Source organism: Abramis brama (genome assembly GCF_963993115.1).
Source record: "Abramis brama genome assembly, chromosome: 7".
NCBI classification, from domain to species: domain Eukaryota; kingdom Metazoa; phylum Chordata; class Actinopteri; order Cypriniformes; family Leuciscidae; genus Abramis; species Abramis brama.
Genome location: NC_139969.1, coordinates 3,830,664 through 3,851,924, shown reverse-complemented (window position 1 = coordinate 3,851,924; position 21,261 = coordinate 3,830,664). Strand labels below are relative to the sequence as shown.

Genomic DNA, 21,261 nt, shown 5'->3' with positions numbered 1-21,261 from the left:
TATAATTAATGATAATATTTTTATTTACATACACAACATCTCTGAGGTTTACAAGGGCTCCAGACCACCATGGAGGTCCGGTTACAGGTCAGCTCTCACACCAAAGCCCGGTCCAGGAGGAGGTTCTGTCAGGGAGGTTAAACCTCCGGCAGGTTCACATGAAAAACGCCCGCTCCTGACGGAAGAGAGATCATTACAATCAATTAAAAAACACTCTTAGCGTGCCAACTGACTCATTAAACCACACGTATAACAATGTCCTTATTTAATTAGACTCATTTAAGACTTCATGTTATCTTAGGAAGTAAAATATGAGAACTGTGCAAGCTTAAGCTCACCATCATCCTAATAACGAACTAAATAACTGTCCCTTCTTCTGACTGTCAATCCGGTTGATATTAAGCTTGCATCTGTGAAAGTCCCAAACACCCCCGATGAACTCACAAGCAAACTACACCCTCGGCTCTGAACCGGATAATCAAATCAAATGGCTTGGCCCAATTTCTGTAAAAGATCTAAATCTTTAAACAAATAAGATGAGTTGCTTTCACATTCAATTTCACTGCTGTTCTATATGCAGACAAGAGAGTTTTAGGCTAAAAATATTATATTTACATGCTTTTATTTTGTATCACGTATTTTATTTGCGAGTTGGTCAACTCGTGTTGTTTTTAAATAAAATGATTGATTGAAAAAATATAGTCTAGCTTGATATCTTTTAAGTAAAAATCAGCTTTTAATCACAGGAATAAAATACATTTTAAAACATGTTCAGATGGGTTTAAAATTATTAAAATCGCAATAACATTACGGTTTTACTATTTTATCAAATAAATGCAGCCTTGGTGACTTGTCTCAAACATTAAAAAATCGTAATTACAAAATGTTGACGGGTCATCATGTATATTGCTTAATATGGTTTTATTAAGATAAAACATCTTAATATATGAAAATGCCATGACACAAACAAATCAGATGTTTGATAATTTCACTAATGAATTTCCATGAACTTGAAATTAGAGATGCTATTAAACTCACATTTGTGATACAAAGAAAGAATCTAATGACAGAGACTTTAGTAAATGTAATGGCCAGATAGAAATCATTTTAAAATCATTGTGATGTTGATTAATTTTTAGTTAATTTAAATTTTTTAAAAGAAATAAGTAGAGCTGCACGATTCTGGATAAATTGAGAATCAACATTTTTTTGTTTCAAATAGAGATTTCTGAATACACAACTAAACAAAATAACATGTAATTAACTGGAGGTTCTAGAAAAAAAAAGTAAATTGCTACAGTCTATTTGAAAAAATATTGAATATTAATTAATATTGTTTTTTAAAAATCTGTTTGAATTAATGATTCAATGACTTGCTCATAATACTTCACTTGTTTCATTACTTTTTGAATCAGCGTTTTTGAACGAATCTCTTGAATTATTTATTCAATGACAAATACATGTTTAACAGTCACTTGCCGCCACCTACTGGTGTAACGATGTAACTGATACAATCTTTATTTGAACCATCAAGTTACTTTCAAAAGGTTGATTTACTCTATTTTTATCACTACCATAGACATCAGCACTATAAATTTATATTATATTTATATATTTATATCACTATACATTTTATCCCAGTACTTTTGTGATTATTGTAACAGAAATGATTATACTGTGTGCTTGAAAAGACTCTCTGGGTCAGCAGCAGCGCCAACACATAAATGTGATCGTCCTTAAACAAAGGTTTAATAGACATTGCCGCATCGTTGTCATTTAGGAATGAGATCGCATGGCTGTTTGAATCAAGATCACGACCTTTTACGGATTAATCGATAAAAGATTTCTGTACCTGGGCCCAGGAGGAGGAACTCTCCCTGCCTTCAGCTCATCAATGATCTGCTCCATGTCTGATGTCTTAAGATCCTCCTACAGGCCAAAACAAAGCACAGGAAACACCCATTAAGAAGAACTAATTCATTACAGTCTATTCTCTGATCTCTGCCTTAACAAAGAGAAAAATAAATGAGCTTGAGTACTGGATTTAATGAACATGTCTGAGTCACGTTCAACCAAAATCAATAAAACTATGCAAAAAGAAAAAGCTTCTTGTTGTTTTTTTAACAACTGAAATGCAATAATTGTACTGTTCCTAAAAAAAGGCTTACATTTCTTTAAACGAAACATAATTACTTGTAAATTATGACAGGTTTTGTGCAATTCAGATGTTTTCTGACTACTTTGTTGAACAGTGAGAGGCCAAGGCTAATTGCATCATTCCCCCGGCAGGTCATTCAAGGCGACGCTTAACTTTAACAAGCTTAAACTGAGACTCGGACGACCCAAGTCACATCCACTGCCAATACGACTCGAGATCTAATTGGTAAATGAAACTATTTAAACACAGAACATCAGGCCGGTTATATAGTTAATCCTTCCTCTAAAGCTAAAAATATATTTATTTATTTTTGTAAATAATAGTAAAAAAAAATATGCACTGTCAATATTATCATTAGATTATGTATTATTATAAAAAAATAATAGTAGTATTATCATTTGAACAATTATATTTAGTTCTTTTTGTTGTACAATTTTTGCAATTATAATAAATCACAATAAACAATATGCACTGTCAATATTATTATTATCTGATTATGTATAATACAATAATAGTAATTAGTATTATTAGTACAATTATAGCATGCAAAGTTAATTTGTTTGTACTTCATGCATTCATCTAAACTATCTGGTTGATTATCAGCCAATCAGAAGATGATTATTATTATTCTGTATAAGTGTAATGTGACCCCACATTATCATTGTTAAGATGCTACTCTCGCCATAGTTGTTCATCTTGACTTCATTAACAGAGAAACTGCCTCCCCTAGAGGTGACATTAAAACTAGCCTCTCACCGACACACAACAAGACTCAAAAAATGAGCTTTGTAATCATACTCACATAATAGTTATCATTGATTTGGACCATCGGTGCGTTCACACAAGCCCCGAGGCATTCGACTTCTGTTAGCGTGAATAATTTATCAGCTGTGGTCTCGCCGACTTTGATACCTGACAGGAGAGATCATGTTCAGTTTAGGATTAAATGCATAGTTATTATTATTTACTCACCCTCATGTCATCCCACATCCAATAGATTTTCTTTCTTTCATGCCACAAAAAATAAGACATTTTCTCTTTCCTGACAGTTAATTTAGGGATGAACTATTCCTGTAAGCGCCTTTTCAAATAATAGCTTCTGATTTCGTTCCAACTCAAAATATTATGTTGCCAGGAAAAGGTTACTGGTTATTTTCCCAGCATTTTCAAATATTCACATTTGAGGCCTTTTTTTTTTTTTTTTTTGTAGCGTGGCTTTAGCTTGTTTATGTGGCGAGTGTGTTTATTGGTGACGTGCGAGTGGACTCCCAGTTCTTGCTCACCCAGTTTGTTCTGGATGGCCTCCAGGATGCTGTCGGAGTCGCAGAGCATGCAGGGCGTAGTGGTGCAGATCTGGATGTGGTACTTTCCCACTGGCTGACGGAGGAACATGGTGTAGAACGTTGCTACTTCATAAACCCTCATTGGAGCGATGCCTAGGACCTCTGCCACCTGCAGGAGAAGTTGAAAATCACATCAGACACAGGCTGGGAATGACAATCTGAAAAACACAATATTAATCAAAGAAAATTGGACATTCACTATCAGCAGCATTATGGGGGGGTTTTTCGGTTTTTTTTAAATGTTATTGTATATTTGGTAGCACTTAAAGCTTTTATGTATAATGCATTACAAAGGTATTCATAATGTACATTATAACGATTTGCATATTTTCATAAATAATTGGAACTTAATTAAAATGCATTATAATATTTGCAGGTTCCTTGTAACATCTCAAATTGGCTGTTTGTCATGCATTTTATTTTCTAAAGGTGTATTCAATGAATAGTTGAGTATAATTGGTTACAATTATTCATACGATGCATTATAAAGTGCATTTCAATTAATAATTAATGCATTAAAAATACTTTTATGATGCATTATATAGAAAATATTTTTTTTTTTTTAGCACCCCTGGAATAATAGCAAACATTTTGTAGAAGCTTCTAGTCGAATAAAAAAGTAGAGAATAAATAACTAAATTATAGTGCAGGGTCTGTTACGTACTATATATACACAGACAATTCATATTTTGGATGACGTTCCTTAATGAGCTGGTTTGATACTTTACAGTATGAGCATGAAAATGTTAAATGCATGTATTATGAATGCATGTTTTTTTTTTTCATGAAGGCTGAATGATTTAAATAAATACACTGCTGTGCACAAAATAAGATGCAGTTAAACTACATATGAAACTGACTTTTTGCCACATATCAATTAATAAATAATACTTTATGATGTCACAAAAATATTTTATGAAACAAAAAAAATATATATATAAATTAAAGGGGACCTATTATACTCTTACAAAGTCTTGATTTTGTTTTCGGGATCTACAAGAACAGGTTTTTATGATTGAATGTTGATTATTTTCCTCATATTCTCCATTGTTGCAGCTCCTCTCTTCCCAGTCTGTCAGTAACGCTCTGTTTAGTTCCTGTCTCTATGAAGCCCCTCCTTCTGAAAGCACACTGTGCTCTGATTGGTCGACTGGAGCAGTGTGTTGTGATTGGTCAATCGCTTCAAGCATGTTTGGAAAATGTCACAAAAAAGCATAATACCCCTTTAAAACTATAATTGCAAGTATTATTATAAACTTTTATGTTTATATGAGGTTCCACAATTTTTGACCAATGAATTTCCAGTCATTTGTTATTACTGGATAAAAAAAATATTTAACAGAGGCTGCCTCAGAGAGCAATTTCTAGCCAATGGAAGAACTCATAAAATGTATAATACCCCTTTAAAACTTTAATTGCACGTATTATTATTATTATTACTCATAATATATATAATACCCCGTTAAAACTTGAATTGCAAGTATTATTATTACTCATAAAATGTATAATACCCCTTTAAAACTTTAATTGCAAGTATTATTATTATTATTACATTATTATTATTATTCATAAAATGTATAATACCCCTTTAAAACTTTAATTGCAAGTATTATTATTATTATTATTACTCATAATATATATAATACCCCTTTAAAACTTTAATTGCAAGTATTATTACTCATAAAATGTATAATACCCCTTTAAAACTTTAATTGCAAGTATTATTATTATTATTACATTATTATTATTATTCATAAAATGTATAATACCCCTTTAAAACTTTAATTGCAAGTATTATTATTATTATTATTATTACTCATAAAATGTATAATACCCCCTTAAAACTTTAATTGCAAGTATTATTATTATTATTACATTATTATTATTATTCATAAAATGTATAATACCCCTTTAAAACTTTAATTGCAAGTATTATTATTATTATTATTATTACTACATTATTATTACTCATAAAATATATAATACCCCTTAAAAAATGTAATTGCAAGTATTATTATTACTCATAAAATGTATAATACCCCTTTAAAACTTTAATTGCAAGTATTATTATTATTATTACATTATAATTATTACTCATAAAATGTATAATACCCCTTTAAAACTTTAATTGCAAGTAGTATTATTATTATTATTATTATTATTATTACTACATTATTATTATTACTCATAAAATATATAATACCCCTTTAAAAATGTAATTGCAAGTATTATTATTATTATTACTCATAAAATGTATAATACCCCTTTAAAACTTTAATTGCAAGTATTATTATTATTATTATTATTACTACATTATTATTATTACTCATAAAATATATAATACCCCTTTAAAAATGTAATTGCAAGTATTATTATTATTATTACTCATAAAATGTATAATACCCCTTTAAAACTTTAATTGCAAGTATTATTATTATTATTATTATTACTACATTATTATTATTACTCATAAAATATATAATACCCCTTTAAAAATGTAATTGCAAGTATTATTATTATTATTACTCATAAAATGTATAATACCCCTTTAAAACTTTAATTGCAAGTAATATTATTATTATTACTCATAAATGTATAATACCCCTTTAAAACTTTAATTGCAAGTATTATTATTATTACATTTTACACATTTTAACTGTATGATTATTAACGGGGTTCCACAATTTTTGATTGTGTGATTTTCCAGTCATTTGTGATTACTGGATAAAGAAATTCTTTAACAGAGGCTGCACTCAGAGAGCAAAATACATAACACTCACATTTAAACAAATTGACTGATATTTCCCGGTTTTTAGTAACTGTGATGCCTCTCACCTTGTTCATCGCTGAAATAGGAAGCCATCCGTGTTGCCTCTGAGCCAGATCCAGCACAGGGATAGTGGCGGCCGCCTTGTGTCCCTCTGGGTACATGCCAATGATGGCCTCAACTCTCTGTCAACATACCATACACACAGCTATCATCTTTATTCAACATGTCCGACAACAGCAAGACATATTTGATCTTGGCTGTGTGCAAGAGCAAAAATGTGCAGTTTGACAGAAAAAAGTCATACATGCCATGCATTAAATATGATCACATGTTATGCTATCAAAAACACAAACGAGTTCCCTCACCTTCACGTTCTCTGGAGAGAATTCGAATGGAGTCTCTGGATTATTGTCCGGTGTGTCTCGGTGCTGGAATAAAGAAAACAGGTAAACACCACAACAACAACAAAAATGCTACAAAAATATAAGCCGTAAAACTATGTCCTCCTTATTTAGATTCTACAAGTATTGCAATTCGATATTGCAATATGATATTGCAATATATTGCAATTTCTTTAACACTAGACCATCAGGAGTTAAATCATTCACTTATACACACTGTACATGATGTATAAGATGAGTCATATTTACAAAAACAAATCATCACATCTTTCTCTGACTTATTTCAGAAGCATTATACAATTATTACATTCTCTTGAATAAATGATTCAATAACAAATACATTTTTTAACAGTCACTTGTCGCATTTAAGTCACTCGATTTTTTATTTCCATTGATTATGAAAACTAGTCGAGTTAAAACGATTATTGTGCCGCTGCCGCATTTTGTCCAGCGCAACTTCCTTTCCTTCACAGCGTTTCGTTTTCATTCCTCCCTAAAAACCCAAACTTAACATCCAAATCAACCAAATAAATGAGTGTTGTAAAATGCAGTGTACTGTTGCTAAACTGTGGGACGTGTTTGATATTAAACAGTGTCATTAAAAGCACATTAAGCCACAAAAGAGACACTTTTCTGTGTGTGCAAATGGGCTTCGGATCTGCACACAAAAATGTCAGAAATGTAAAAAGAGCCAAAAAGCCTTTTTGAAGAGTATTCACGTGAACACAGTGGGTTATGTGTCTTAAGCAAACGTACACAGTTGGGAAAGAAAATGTGTGTGTAACAGTATATTGGATCTGTGCATTAGCTCTTAAAGTGACAGCAGGTTTATTTGTCATTAATGATAATCAAACAAATGACAAAGGAAGATCACTCACTGATATTGACTGAATAACTTGAGTAGCTTTAATGAGGATTAAAGGCACAATATGTAACTTTTTTGCTTTAAAATTATCAAAAATCACTATATCTATGTTATATATTTTTTCTAGTTGTGTACTTACATTATCCCGACTGTTTCCAACAACTTTCAAACCAGGAGAAATTTTAATTTAATTTTTAGACACGGCACGTTTCTTTATTTCCGTTTTGTCGCCGTCAATGCCGTCATATCCGCGTTGTCCCTGGTTTCCGCTCGTGCTGCCATAGCAACCAGAGCTATGAGCAGAGCCCTCTGATTAACCAAAGCGACTGACGCAGACAACTTTGTAGTTCGCAATGTCTATTTGCACGCTGTTGTTGTTTCGTTCAAACATTATGGACCATGGCAAGCAGACTTTGGATAAAAAAGGATAACTAAAACGAGAATCAATATCAGCGCGGTGTTTTCGAGATGCCGAGAGCTCCCATAGACAGTATATAGACTTCGACCGCTCCTACATGTACTTTATTAAACAGGTGAGCACATTTACATAAAACGAATCAATGTTTTATAGTTCAACAATGATAAAATGTCAGAATATGATCTGTATGTTATTCTAATGTTGATCTAGTTTACTGCTAGTCTCATACAGACAGACTAACACATACATTTCAACACATTCAAATGCAGTTTAGTGTGCTAGTGTAATGTCAGACCAAGTGAAACAGCGCTGCGTTACCTCACAAGTTTAATTTGTCTTATACCATGGGCTGTTTAAATACTCGATTCTGATTGGCTGGAAGGTGTGCAGTAAAACCGTTTAATGCACAGGTAGTTCCAGTCAGTTTGATTACAGTTCGAAATTAATCCGCTACATTGGTAACCATAGTAACACAGATACACTTGCAAGCAGAGTGAGAGACGCATATGAAAACGTTTATTTAGGTAGGCTAAATGGATGAATTTTTCATATCGTTTAATTTGTATGGTGAATATGGCAACTCTGAGAAATGGGCCCAGGCACAAGACGAAATAGAAGACTTGGAGAAGACGTTGAATGACAAAAAGCGGCACAAAGAATTAACAATAAATAAATGACATGATTAGTTCAAATAAAGATTGCCTTGTCACTGTCAGTGCTGCCTGTCATTCATAAATAATTGTAATAAATCCATTAAAGAATCATTAAGTTAGCTATATTCTTAAGCAACGAGGGGACGTTAGCTGATAGACTTTAAAGAAGAGACGCACACAGGTAACTCGCGCACGCATCTCTCTCTCTCTCTCTCTCTCTCTCTCTGTCTCTCTCTCTCTGTTCCTTCTCCTTCAGTTCTCTGTCTCTCTCTTTTAATAATGAATTTAAATAAATGTGAATTCATTCAAATAAAAGCAATCCGATGGCTCTACTTTATTTAAAGCGGTCGGAGTGCAAGAACTGACGAGCCTTAACTTAAGAAATAACCGTCATTTTTACACGTCTGTTAAAAAATGACACTGTAAACATCAGTTACAGCTTTAACTTATTTTTAACTTGGCAAATAACCAAGGTATAAGCGGGATAATCCACGGCTAGCCGTGCATTAAAGAATTTTAATGCACTTCGTAGAGGCAACCACCCTCCGCTTCGCGTCGGGTGGTTCTTCGCCTCTACGTCGTGCATTAAAATCCTTTAATGCACGGCTAGCCGTGGATTATCCCTTACTAATAAACTGACCTGTGAGTTGTAATTCTGCGTGTAGTTCGGTAGAATGAAATGTCCATATTCCTTTTATATCCGCGGGACTCGCGTCGCGTGTGGATCTGATAGCTGTCTCTTAGCAATCCCGAACTGCTTCATATCACAGTCATGATAAAAACATCGATGTATTCAGTCATCCATAAACATTATTAGATCGGTCGGCTTGACGTTGATGACAACATCCATAATTCTTAGCATGTGTTGCGTCATCAATCTACGCCTTTGTTATTGTAAAGAGGTTAGCGACCCCTAGTGGCGAAAAATTCCATACTGTGGCTTTAATCTATATGTAATGTATACAGTAAGACTATGCAGTGTTATATGCAGTTATTTTACATTTGACTGTTAAATGTTTTTGTTGCAGGCTATTACTTATCTGAATACCACTGTTTTATGTCCATTTTGTTTGCAATAAGTTTCTTTGTTCTTATTGTATTGCTGACTGTTAACCTAGTATCAGTTTTTGTTGAATTGTGAAATTTCACTGATATTTAAAATTACCCAAATCGTGAAATAAAACTTTGATCAAATCGCCCACCACAATAATCGTGATTTCAATATTGACCAAAAATAATCTAGATTATGATTTTTGCTACATTCGAACAGTCCTATTCTATACCATCTTGCATGGACTATGAATCAATAGTGGTCATCATCATACAGTCCACATACATGTCGTACCCAAGTTTATTAGATCAGTGTCGTACAGTAATGATCTTACAGGTTTGTCTGTAGCAGGTATTAGTGTGGCACTAGGTTCAAGCCTCGTCTGTGAAACCAGGCATCTCATGTGCAAATCATTACAAAGACAACAAAAGTAAAGCCTCACCACAAAGAGTCCTCCTCCTCCAGCGCGAGCCGATGTCTGGTGAAGACTGCGCACGTGCCTCGCCTGCAGGACAAATGCAATCATGATACTTATAAACAAGTGTTCAGTAGGAAATACTCTGAGAAAACTATTGATTATAAAGTCAGAGTAGATGCACAAATGAAAAAACTCATGTTCTTGGCAGACTGCTAAATGTGTGCAGTTAAAACACTGTCTGTGCAATTCATAACTTTGTGCATATTGTGTGTACTGATCAAATATGCTCCAAGTATACAGTGCTTATGCTCTTTAATGCTTTCTGTTCAGTTTATTCAGTGTTGACTGGGTCTCTCTGCATTAGTCAATGCAATAGTAATGCATATATATATATATATATATATATACATACACACACACACACACACATACATACATATACACACACAAATAACGTCTAATAAAATAAAATAAATCCCAAGGCAAATTATTAAAATCCTTAGCTATTTTTAACGAGTGTCTAGTAATCACAAAAGGTTTTATTCTTATTTTAATGACATATAACCACAATCAGGCCTCAGTATTAGCTGTTAGCGTATTAGCTTTATGTCCTTGCACAGATGTCAACGCTGCTTTTAAAGCAAAATTCGTATGCAATTCTTCTAACCACCTCATGAATAATACGACTAAAATATGTATAAAGTAAACCTACCGCATAAGACACGGCAGAGCGCAGCGTTGAAGATAAAAACATCTTTTCAATGCGCTCGGTCGGTCACACTAAACCGCACTAAACACAAGCAATGGCGGACATCAAGTGATGCGAGTTCGATTGAGCGGGTCTGGTTACACAAGGGACATTCTAAGCATCGAGGCTGTATAATGGAACACCGAGCGGCAAACAAAAATACAGATGCACAATAGTGTGTCCTTGACATGCCACGATAAAAATAACTGACAATCAGCGTACACACACACTTGTTGAACCTGATCTTACGTGCTATACGGGTTTATAATGCAATACTGTAACTAAAATGTGAGCCAAAATGTTTCGTTTATTGTTCTTTTTAACAAATGGGGTTTATTCCAAATTATTATAATTAACAATAATGTGTGTCCTTTCCAAAACTATATGCAGAAAACCAATATAATATAATATTTATTGAACCACTAGACTAGTAGATTCAATTATTTTGTGCATATGTTCTAGATTTTGGTCTATAGAAATTCGCTTGTATGGGTTCAGCGAACAATATTGCTTGGTCAAAGAAACCATGGCTCCCTTTTCCAGGAAATAAACCGTAGGCATCAATTCCAATTCCATGAGTGGGCAGGAGAATCCAGAGTTGCTGTATAGAGGGTGGATGAGTCATGAAAATCATCCTGTTCAGACACAAAGACTATTTTATTTTATTACATTTGAAACATATTCACAAGTAAATAACATATTTGCAATATAAAAATGCAAAAAGTCTTCCTTTAAAAATAGTGTGTTAGGTTGTTGTTATTATTATTATTAATTTAATATCATTTAATCAATATATATTCATGATAACATAATTTTTATTCTAAAAATGCTATCTGTATTTTTTTAGGGTTAGGGTTAGTCTGATGTCATCATAACCACTGTCCGGTTGCATAAACTGCGTAGAGTCTTAAAAGTTACTCATTAAATCAACTGTTTTAAGTCAGATAAATAAAAAGGTAGATCGGTCTATTTTGAATTGGAAAAGTAAGACTCATAACTGTTAGTTGGTCAAACTAGTTAGTAAGAAACAGTCTTAACATAGTGGCTAAGTATAAGAAACTGGACACAGCTCTATATGAAGGTATGCCCTCATTTAGGCAGCCAAGTAAATGTGTGTGTGTGTGTGTGTGTGTGTGTGTGTCCATGCAGCCCACTCATGCTGCGCCTCCCTCTGCAATGGGATCAGCAGCCGAGCAGCCGCTCAACCAATCAGAAAGTAGGAGTGCTGAATGGAGCGCTCTGATAGGTGGAGGCGGAGCTGAGCAGACTGAGCATGATTAAAGAGTGGGTACCACATGCACAGTCACAATACACTTCTTCATCTACAGACTGACCTAACGCAGATCGTAGTGATTGTCAAATGTCTCCTGTTTCAGACTCCAGCAACATGGTTGCTCCAGAAACCCAGGAGCCAGAGGAGAAGATATACAATCCACCAGATGGCCAGTTCACAGATGCACACGTGCCAGACTTTGACACATATCTTGCTCTATATAAGAAGTCTATAGAAGACCCTGAAGGTAGGACAGCTAATGCACATGCATAGATAACGACTGAGAGGAGAATTGAATGCAGTAAAGCTGTTTGTGTAATATGCATTACAGGGTTCTGGGGGGAAGTTGCTCAAGAGTTTTACTGGGAGAAGCCTCCGTCAGGGCAGATGTTGCAGTATAACTTTGATGTCACCAAAGGGGACGTCTACATCAAGTTCATGGAGGGAGCAAAAACCAACATTTGCTACAACGTGCTTGACCGGAATGTGCATGAGAGGAACCTGGGAGAGAAAGTGGCTTACTATTGGTAATCTAACATGATATGGTGCATAATTATGTACATTTATAACTTGTGTAATATATATATATATATAGGGCTGCTTTCCATGGGAATTATTGGGAATATTATGGGATATATAGGGCTGCAAAATTCTATAAAAAGTTCTTAAGTAGGTTCTTAACACATACTTGTGTAATATATATATATATATATATATATATATATATATATATATATATATATAGTACACAGGAATTTTCAAAGTTGGAAAATTTCCATGGGAATTATTGGGAATATATGGGATATATAGGGCTGCAAAGTTCCAGGAATTTTTAAAGTTGGAAACTTTCCATGGGAATTATTGGGAATATATGGGATATATAGGGCTGCAAAATTATATATATAAAAAGTTCTTAAGTAGGTTCTTAACACATACTTGTGTAATATATATATATAGGGCTACAAAATTCCAGGAATTTTCAAAGTTGGAAACTTTCCATGGAAATTATTGGGAATAAACTTGAAATTTGCAAATATATATATAACAGGGAACTTAAAAAAAATAAAAAATCTTGCAGCATAGTCTTGGTTAAAACAGATCAGAAATATAATTTTTAAATTTTGTAGCATGTGCATGTCTGCTTATGACCAAACAAAATGTTTATATTTGTATATTATACAGCTTGTATAAATTACCCCAAATTTTCAATTAATTTAGTAAATTCTCCAACTTGAAATGTTTCCAAAATTTCCATGGAAAGTTTCCGGAAGTTTACTGGACATTGTCTGCCCCTTCACAACCCTAGTTATATAATCCAAGCTTTAATAGTTGATGCATTTCAGGCTGGCAAAGAGCAGTGCTTGTTTGCATGTGTTTTCACCATAGAAAGTATATTTGTATCACAATTAACTATGTAGAGACTAAGTAGCCGATATGAAAAATAATTTCAAATAGATGGTTTAGCAATGTTAATGCATTTGTGCAAGGTACAATCTAGACTCAGACAAGGCAGAACACAGTGATTAATCAGAGTGTTATTGAATCATGTCATCTGCATATGACATCAAGCTGACGCTATCACAGACCTCTTTGATTACACTGTAAACAGTGATAGGAAGGTTCCTGTAAGAATTGCATCAATGACACATGAGAAGATGAACTTCTCCCAGGAACATCCCTATGACTGTTTCTAGTATATAATAAACTTTTTTCTGTTTAGGTGATGCTGGTTCAGTAACAGTCATTGTTGTCATGCTGTAATTGCTGTGAAGTATTAATAGTCTTGTTGAACAAGGGGTGTCAGATGACTGCTGTTATATACAGCACCAGTCATATATCACACATCAGCTTTACATCACATTCTAACAAGGGTCAATCTCACAAACGCATGTCCAGCAGCTCATGTTTCACCCCACAGTTGTAGAGAAATAAGAAATTATATTGTGCATAAATTAAAATTGCACATATTTTTGGAACATTAACATTGATATCATTATTTATATGGAAATTAAGCACATGCCCCCCCCCCCCCCCCCCCCCCCCAATTTGTGTTAAAATGTTTGTTTTTATTTTGTAATTCGCATCATTCTAAATGTATTCACAATACTGTAATATAGTAGTTATTTTAAAAGCTATTTTATTTAATTCAGCACAAATTAATATATCTATCTATCTATCTATCTATCTATCTATATATATCTATATATATATATATATATATATAAACATTTTTACGATTAATCAATTTGACAGCACTCATATATATATTATACAGTATATAATTTAATATTTACACACACACATACATATATACATATAGCAAAATACAATTACATTTTTATTTTATGTTAGATGCGATTAATCACAATTTGACAGCACTCATACATGATTTTATATATATTTTATTATGTAATATTTCAACACAACACACATATTTTTTTTCAAGCAAAATATTTAGTTATTTTCTGTTAAGATGTGATTAATCACGATTTGACAGCACTCATACATAATTTTACATATGTTATATATTATAATATTTACACACACACACACACACACATATGTACAGTATATATATATATCATATTTTCACATAAATAATTTCACATATACAATATAATGTAATATTTACATATGTGTATATATATATATAATTTTACATATGTTATATATTATAATATTTACACACACACACACACACACACACATATATGTACAGTATATATATATATATCATATTTTCACATAAATAATTTCACATATACAATATAATGTAATATTTACATATGTGTATATATATATATAATTTTACATATGTTATATATTATAATATTTACACACGCACATATATATGTACAGTATATATATGTATATATATATATATATTATATCATATTTTCACATAAATAATTTCACATATACAATATAATGTAATATTTACATATTTACATATACATGTGTATATATATATATACTTTTTTTTTTTTTTTGCTAAATATTATTTCGTTTTTATTTAGATTTTGGTGTGAAATTTACCTTGAAGAAGTTATTGACAGGTTTTGTGAGATTCACCCTGAAAATGTTTAACTGTGGTCATCTAAACTATAAACGTCTCAATAACACCAGGTTAACGAGTTTGCATGTGTGAACAGAAGTGTGTGTCATGAGTCCTGTGGCTGTAGTTCTGATAGCCTGTAGTCTAGTCTCTCTCTGGCACACGTTACATGAGGTGGTTTTGGCAGATAGACTCCGAACAGATGCCAAGAACCAAAGCATGCAAACTATGCTGAGACGACACTTCAGTTAGACATTAAACATGGAGTGCTAATGGAGGACTCGGGGACACAGGATTTCACTGCAGAAAGGCTCTTGGACTCTATATATACTTAAACACATGTCATACCTGTGGGGCCCTTTGTTATATAATACAAAACATGATGCAGTGTGCAACCTCAGAGGTCAGCATCCCTTCTTTACGGTGCCATCAATTCATACCTAAGGGTTCACTCGGTTTAAAAACGTAATCTTTTCAGTGGTCAGTCAAGGTCTTTCTTTTTTGGGACAGCCAGTTGCACAGTTAACCCAGGCTGAGAGCGTTCTTGCTGATTTGCATTGAATGTGTTGCATGAATTTGCACATGCATCCTTTTCATTGTAATAATGGAGAGACACGAACATCATTAGTGATGCCTCCTAAAACAAGCATCACTTTTACTGGTGTTTTACTGGTGCAATATTGCAATCTGTTGTTGTATTAACTGTTGTTCTGGCTAGTGCTCACCGAATGCACCGCTGACGAACGTCCAAATCTAATACAGGCGTCAGAGCCAAAGTACAGGCCTGTTCCTGTAAAAAGGAGACGCGTATAGTCGGGTCCAAAAGTCTGAGACCACATTGACAATCAAAGTCTGATTTGAGTCTGGGAATAAACAACGTTTTAGGATTTAAAACATGCATTGAGAAGAAACAAAATTTTATGGCATAAAATTAAGAATTATTATTTATGATTCTGCAAATGACGATTTAAATGCGAATAAATCAATTCAAACACATATTTTTGTGCTTCCTTTGATTGACGTGCTTTTTGGAACAAATAATGCTTTTGTTGAAGAAAAAGGGTGACAAATGAGACAATAATGTATTTGTTAAATAATACGTAATGTGTTATTTTACTATTATTTATTCACTTTTATAGTATTACGTATTTTGAATTAGCTTTTATTTTTAGATTATGTTTTCATTTTTAGTTTTACGGATTTTAAAGTTTAAGTTTTTGACTTTTGTCATTTTTATAATTTCTTTAAATACATCCACTAAATCTTAGTTCAGTTATTTCTATTAACATTTATATTACTTATATTTATATAAATATTTATAATATATTTATAATATATATTTATATTAATATTTTTTCAAATTTTCATACAGTTTTTCGTCTGATATTTATGTTTTATTTTATTTCAGGTTTATTTCAATTAACAAAGGCTATTTTTAATAGCTAAAAAAAAACTGCAGGATTCAACTTTTCACTCAAATTTTTATGCTGATAATATAATATTCTACATGACGTATTAAATCCAGAATAGAAGTATCAAGTTTTTATTGTATTATCAGATAGATAGATAGATAGATAGATAGATAGATAGATAGAAACGCAGATGGAAAACCTCATTAGGCCGACACACTGTATTGCATCATGAATCTGTTATTTGCTAATGGTTTAATATTGCTGGTTTTCTGCAGGGAGGGAAACTCGCCTGACCATCAGCTGACCGTCACCTACAACCAGCTGTTGAGAAACGTGTGCCGATGTGCCAATGCATTAAAGCTGTTGGGTAAGAGCATCGCCCTCCTCTAACTTTTTTTAACTCTTTTTTTAAGTAAAAACTAATTTTTACTCCGCTTTTCTAGCAATATTAGTGCATTCAGTCTGAACCTCTGAGTATTGACTTTAATGTTTGTTTCTGTGATCCAGGTGTGAAGAAGGGGGACAGAGTCGCCATCTACTTACCCATGATTCCAGAGCTGGTGTACACGATGCTGGCCTGCGCTCGAATCGGGGCTGTTCACTCTATAGTGGTGAGCAGGCTTACACATCTGTGGTAGTTTTACATTAAAGTCGGCATGAAACGCTAGTTGCGAGTCTGTTTTTCCCTATTGTGACGTATATCTGAGTGAAACGGCTTCTGGAACAAGAACAAATGTTGGGCGGGGCTTGATTTTGTCCATGAGGAATTGAATGGATGGTTGTGGTTTGCTATTGGTGGATCTGGTGTGAGTGACAGGTTGCCCCGCCCTCATAATCAGAGAAGAGAAGAGATGAGCTGCAAGAGGGAGGGGAAGATATTTGGACTAAAGATTACGAGACACGTGAATTTACATTTATGCATTTGGCAGACGCTTTTATCCAAAGCGACTTACATTGCATTTCAAGGTACACATTTACATTCTTATCAGTTCTTGCTTTCCCTGGGAATCGAACCCATGACCTTGGCGTTGCACGCGCCAACGCTCTACTGTTTGATTTACAGCAAAGCTTAAAACAATATTTAAAACAATAACAATGTGCACAGATGAATAATTTATAAGAAATACTGCAATATTTCATAGAAAAACAAGAATTGCCCATTTTGATTTCATGCTGACTTTAAAGGGAATATTCTGGGTTCTGTCGAGTATGGTCTCAAGGAGAGTTTAAACTCGGGTCAGTATTTAGCATGGTATCATTAATATGCATGAAATGAGCCTCATTCACCCTGCCAGGACTATTTCTGCCGGCCTCTTCAGCCATGTAAAGGTTACAGCTGGAGTTAAAAATAACACACCATTACTTTTTATCAGATATCAAAGCCTATTTTTTTATGCTTGGATGATGACCCCATTCCAGCTAGTCTATTTGTTTCGGAGCCTCAGATTCATACAATTTATTATCTACATTTCATAACGGACAAATTTTGCAAAATTGAACGGACTTGAGCTGAATAATGACACTATTGCAGAATTTAGCAGAATTTGAATTTGTCTCATATTTGATTAAGTTTATTTTATTTTATCTATTTATTTTATTTATATTTATTTTATCTAATCATAATTTTCCTGCACTCTAAAAATTGCTGGGTTGTTTTAACCCAAATTTGGGTCAAATATGGAAAAACCCAATGGTTGGGCTAAAAATTTTACCCAATGGCTGGGTTTGTCCATATTTGACCCAAATTTGGGTTGAAACGCCCCAGCATTTTTTAAGAGTGCGGTTAAAACGTCTTTGAAACAAGCTGGATTGTATAATATTGTAGACTTTTTTTTTGTATCTTGAGAAATGAAGTTGAACGCAGATTCAGACGAGTCTAACTCTCTCCTGTCTTCCTCGCTCAGTTTGCCGGTTTCTCGTCTGAGTCTCTGTGTGAGAGGATCATGGACGCTCAGTGCAACATCCTGGTAACAGCAGGTAAATATGACACACACACATGGCTGAAGTTCATCTCATGAAAGTCCAGATCCGTCATAAAGGACGTGTGTTTGGGCTGACTGTGTGTTTATTGGGTTTGTTCAGCAAATGAGCTTTTACAGATAAGCTGGACAGTAACTGATAACCAGAGATAATGTGAAGAGAGATGTGATGTCAACACCAGAAATCCTGTGTAGTCACACTTTTGACTATCAGCAAAGTCTGATTCACATTCCCTTACTTATTCAGGTCAATTAGACAGGAAAAGAATTAACCAACCAAAGATAGTTTTTATGTGACGTTTCGGTGCAGGTAAATACCTATGTTCAGGTCATATATAAGACATTTATAATGTTACAAAATATTCTATTTCAAGTAAATGCAGGTCTTTTGAACTTTCTATTCATCAAAGAATCCTGAAATAATGCATCGCAGTTTCCTCAAAAATATGAAGCAGCACAAACTGTTTTTAACTTTGATAATAAGCATAAATGTTGATCTTGAGCAGCAAATCATCATATTAGTATGATTTCTGAAGGATCATGTGACACTGAAGACTGGAGTAATGATGCTTTGATCACAGGAATTAATTACATTTTAAAATATATTCACATTTTAAATTATAATAATATTTCACAATATTCCTGTTTTTACTTTATTTTTGCAGCCTTGGTGAGCAGAAGAGCCTTCAAAAACATTACAAATCTGATTATAATAAAACAACATTTTATCGACCCCAAACTGTTGTGTGTGTATACAGTACATTAAAAATATTGTATTGCAGTGGTTTTATGTTATAAAAACAAAATTACAGTAATAAAATTAGGAATACTGGGAGTTATTATGAGAATAGAGAATATGATTTAAAATATAATTTTTATTTAATCATCTGGACGATTCCCTCATGTTTGTTTCCTAACAGACCCTGACAGTTTCCATAAAACCTGCCAGCCAATCGGATTAAAGCTTACCATTTTTGTATCCGCAACGCCTCATCTTACTGTCTCTGCCTCTCTTTCTCTTCCTATCTCACGTGTTTGCTCTCTCTGTGTGTCCTACAGATGGTGTTTACAGAGGTGACAAGCTGATCAATCTGAAGAAGATTGCATCTGAAGCTCTCCAGCGCTGTAAGGAGAAGTACGTGTTTACGTGAACATCTCACCCGTCCATGAGCCAAAGGCACTCGGCCAATCAGAAACTGGCAGCGGTTGCCGGGCAACAGCACAGTTTGGAAGCATGTGAAATGAGACACACATCACAGAGCAAACGGAATTGTGTAACGCGTGACTGGATGCTGTCATTGATTTGGCACAATAATCAAGATATTAGTCAATAAATGACATAATGCGATGATAAGAATGTGCATGCAATGTGATAAATGGCAACCATTCACAGCAGCATCATCACAATAAACATTTTGTTTACCTTTATCTTCTAATGATCTCTCTCTCCCTCAGCATGGCCTTGTGTGTTCAGAAGTGTGTGGTGGTCAGACATCATGCCTTCATAACAAACAGTGATGCTTCCAACAAACTACAGGTTGGTCAAAAGGTTGAGCTGTATGGACTTTTTACATCATGCTTTACTAGCAGGAAATATTAACATGCATTTTTGTTGTATGAAAAAGCAGAAGCTTGAAATGTTTTTTTTTGGTTTCATAGAAGAAAATACAGTAATATATGAAGAGTGCCATCTGAAATTTTCTTCTAGAATGATCATTTTTATCAAGCTTGTATATTTAATTTCAATAATTTCACTTAAATGACAATTAATAGGTAATCTTCATTGCCATTTAAGTGAAATTACTGAACTTAAATATACAAGCTTGATAAAAATGATCATTCTAGAAGAAAATTTCAGATGGCACTTAGAGGCTTTTGCATCTGAACTCTTCATATATACATATCAGGGGCGTTTCCTCCAAGGAGGCAAGGGAGGAAAAAAATTGGATGAGAAAATAATTTTATAATAATAAAACAAAAATAAACAATGCAAATATTACAAAATGTGACATTAAATCACTTGATTTTCTACAGTAACACTGTCCAACAGCGACACCCGCAGGTGAAGTTACAGCAGGACGTCTCGTCCCTCTTGCCTCCTCTGAGCCCATTGAGTTTTAACAGACCCCCTGATGTGTGCGCTGGGTTTAGTGGGGGGTAATTGAGAATGAATGGAGGAAAGTCATGTGAGAGGAGGCAATGCTTCCATCACACTGAGATTGGATATGACCGGTTATGATTGGTTCATGCAATAAATCCCGCCTCTTGTTTTCGTGCATGTTCTTGAATCGGCCTGAATGAAGACAATGATGCCGTTAATGGGACGATTGATTAAAAATTACTAAACAGCGTAATTTGAGATATCTTCACTTTTAGTGGGTTTTAGTGAGCATCCAGCTTGTGGAAGTTAAAGGTACGTCTTCGTGTTTACCGAGCTTGATGACTGCTGAAAATAAGTTGACTATTTAAAAAGACTATATATTGGACTATATTTTCACAAATTATATATATTGTTTAAATTGCTACTGCCTTTAGTTATTACTTTTGGAAAAACAGTTTTGAAAAAAAAAAAAAAAAAAATTATATATATATATATATATATATATATATATATATATATATATATATATATATATATATATATATATATATATGTATGTATGTATCCTGCATCATTACTCCCTTGCATCACATGATCCTCACATTGAAAACTTCCT

General features: G+C 33.6%; 2 protein-coding genes across 2 annotated transcripts in view; one reads left to right on the top strand and one right to left on the bottom strand.

Annotated features, from left to right (window-relative positions):
• ndufv2 (NADH:ubiquinone oxidoreductase core subunit V2) lies at positions 1 to 10,928 on the bottom strand. The gene is made up of 8 exons (XM_084121043.1): positions 10,790 to 10,928; positions 10,102 to 10,164; positions 6,637 to 6,699; positions 6,337 to 6,453; positions 3,442 to 3,610; positions 2,961 to 3,070; positions 1,853 to 1,929; positions 1 to 175 (listed from the first exon to the last, which is right to left on the bottom strand). The coding sequence occupies exons 1-8, from the start codon at positions 10,829 to 10,831 to the stop codon at positions 82 to 84; spliced, it is 735 nt and encodes a 244-aa protein (XP_083977169.1). The 5' UTR covers positions 10,832 to 10,928; the 3' UTR covers positions 1 to 81.
• A 1,198-nt stretch (positions 10,929 to 12,126) lies between these two features.
• The window catches only part of acss2l (acyl-CoA synthetase short chain family member 2 like), a 21,004-nt gene continuing 11,869 nt past the window's right edge, over positions 12,127 to 21,261 (top strand). Inside the window, exons 1-7 of the mRNA XM_084119077.1 lie at positions 12,127 to 12,345; positions 12,430 to 12,625; positions 16,841 to 16,932; positions 17,073 to 17,176; positions 18,470 to 18,542; positions 19,604 to 19,679; positions 20,000 to 20,081. Coding sequence (XP_083975203.1) covers positions 12,186 to 12,345; positions 12,430 to 12,625; positions 16,841 to 16,932; positions 17,073 to 17,176; positions 18,470 to 18,542; positions 19,604 to 19,679; positions 20,000 to 20,081 — 783 coding nt within the window. The 5' untranslated portion in view covers positions 12,127 to 12,185. The remainder of the gene's footprint in view (positions 12,346 to 12,429; positions 12,626 to 16,840; positions 16,933 to 17,072; positions 17,177 to 18,469; positions 18,543 to 19,603; positions 19,680 to 19,999; positions 20,082 to 21,261) is intronic.

What these genes read in the sequence shown, in the direction of transcription:
- ndufv2 (XM_084121043.1), bottom strand. Translation starts at nt 10,831, where the DNA reads ATGTTTTTATCTTCAACGCTGCGCTCTGCCGTGTCTTATGCG. An exon ending in GAGGAGGAGGACTCTTTGTG is followed by an intron (nt 6,700 to 10,101) that starts GTGAGGCTTTAC and finishes TCTTTATTCCAG; the next exon opens with CACCGAGACACACCGGACAA. An exon ending in CTATTTCAGCGATGAACAAG is followed by an intron (nt 3,611 to 6,336) that starts GTGAGAGGCATC and finishes CTTCTCCTGCAG; the next exon opens with GTGGCAGAGGTCCTAGGCAT.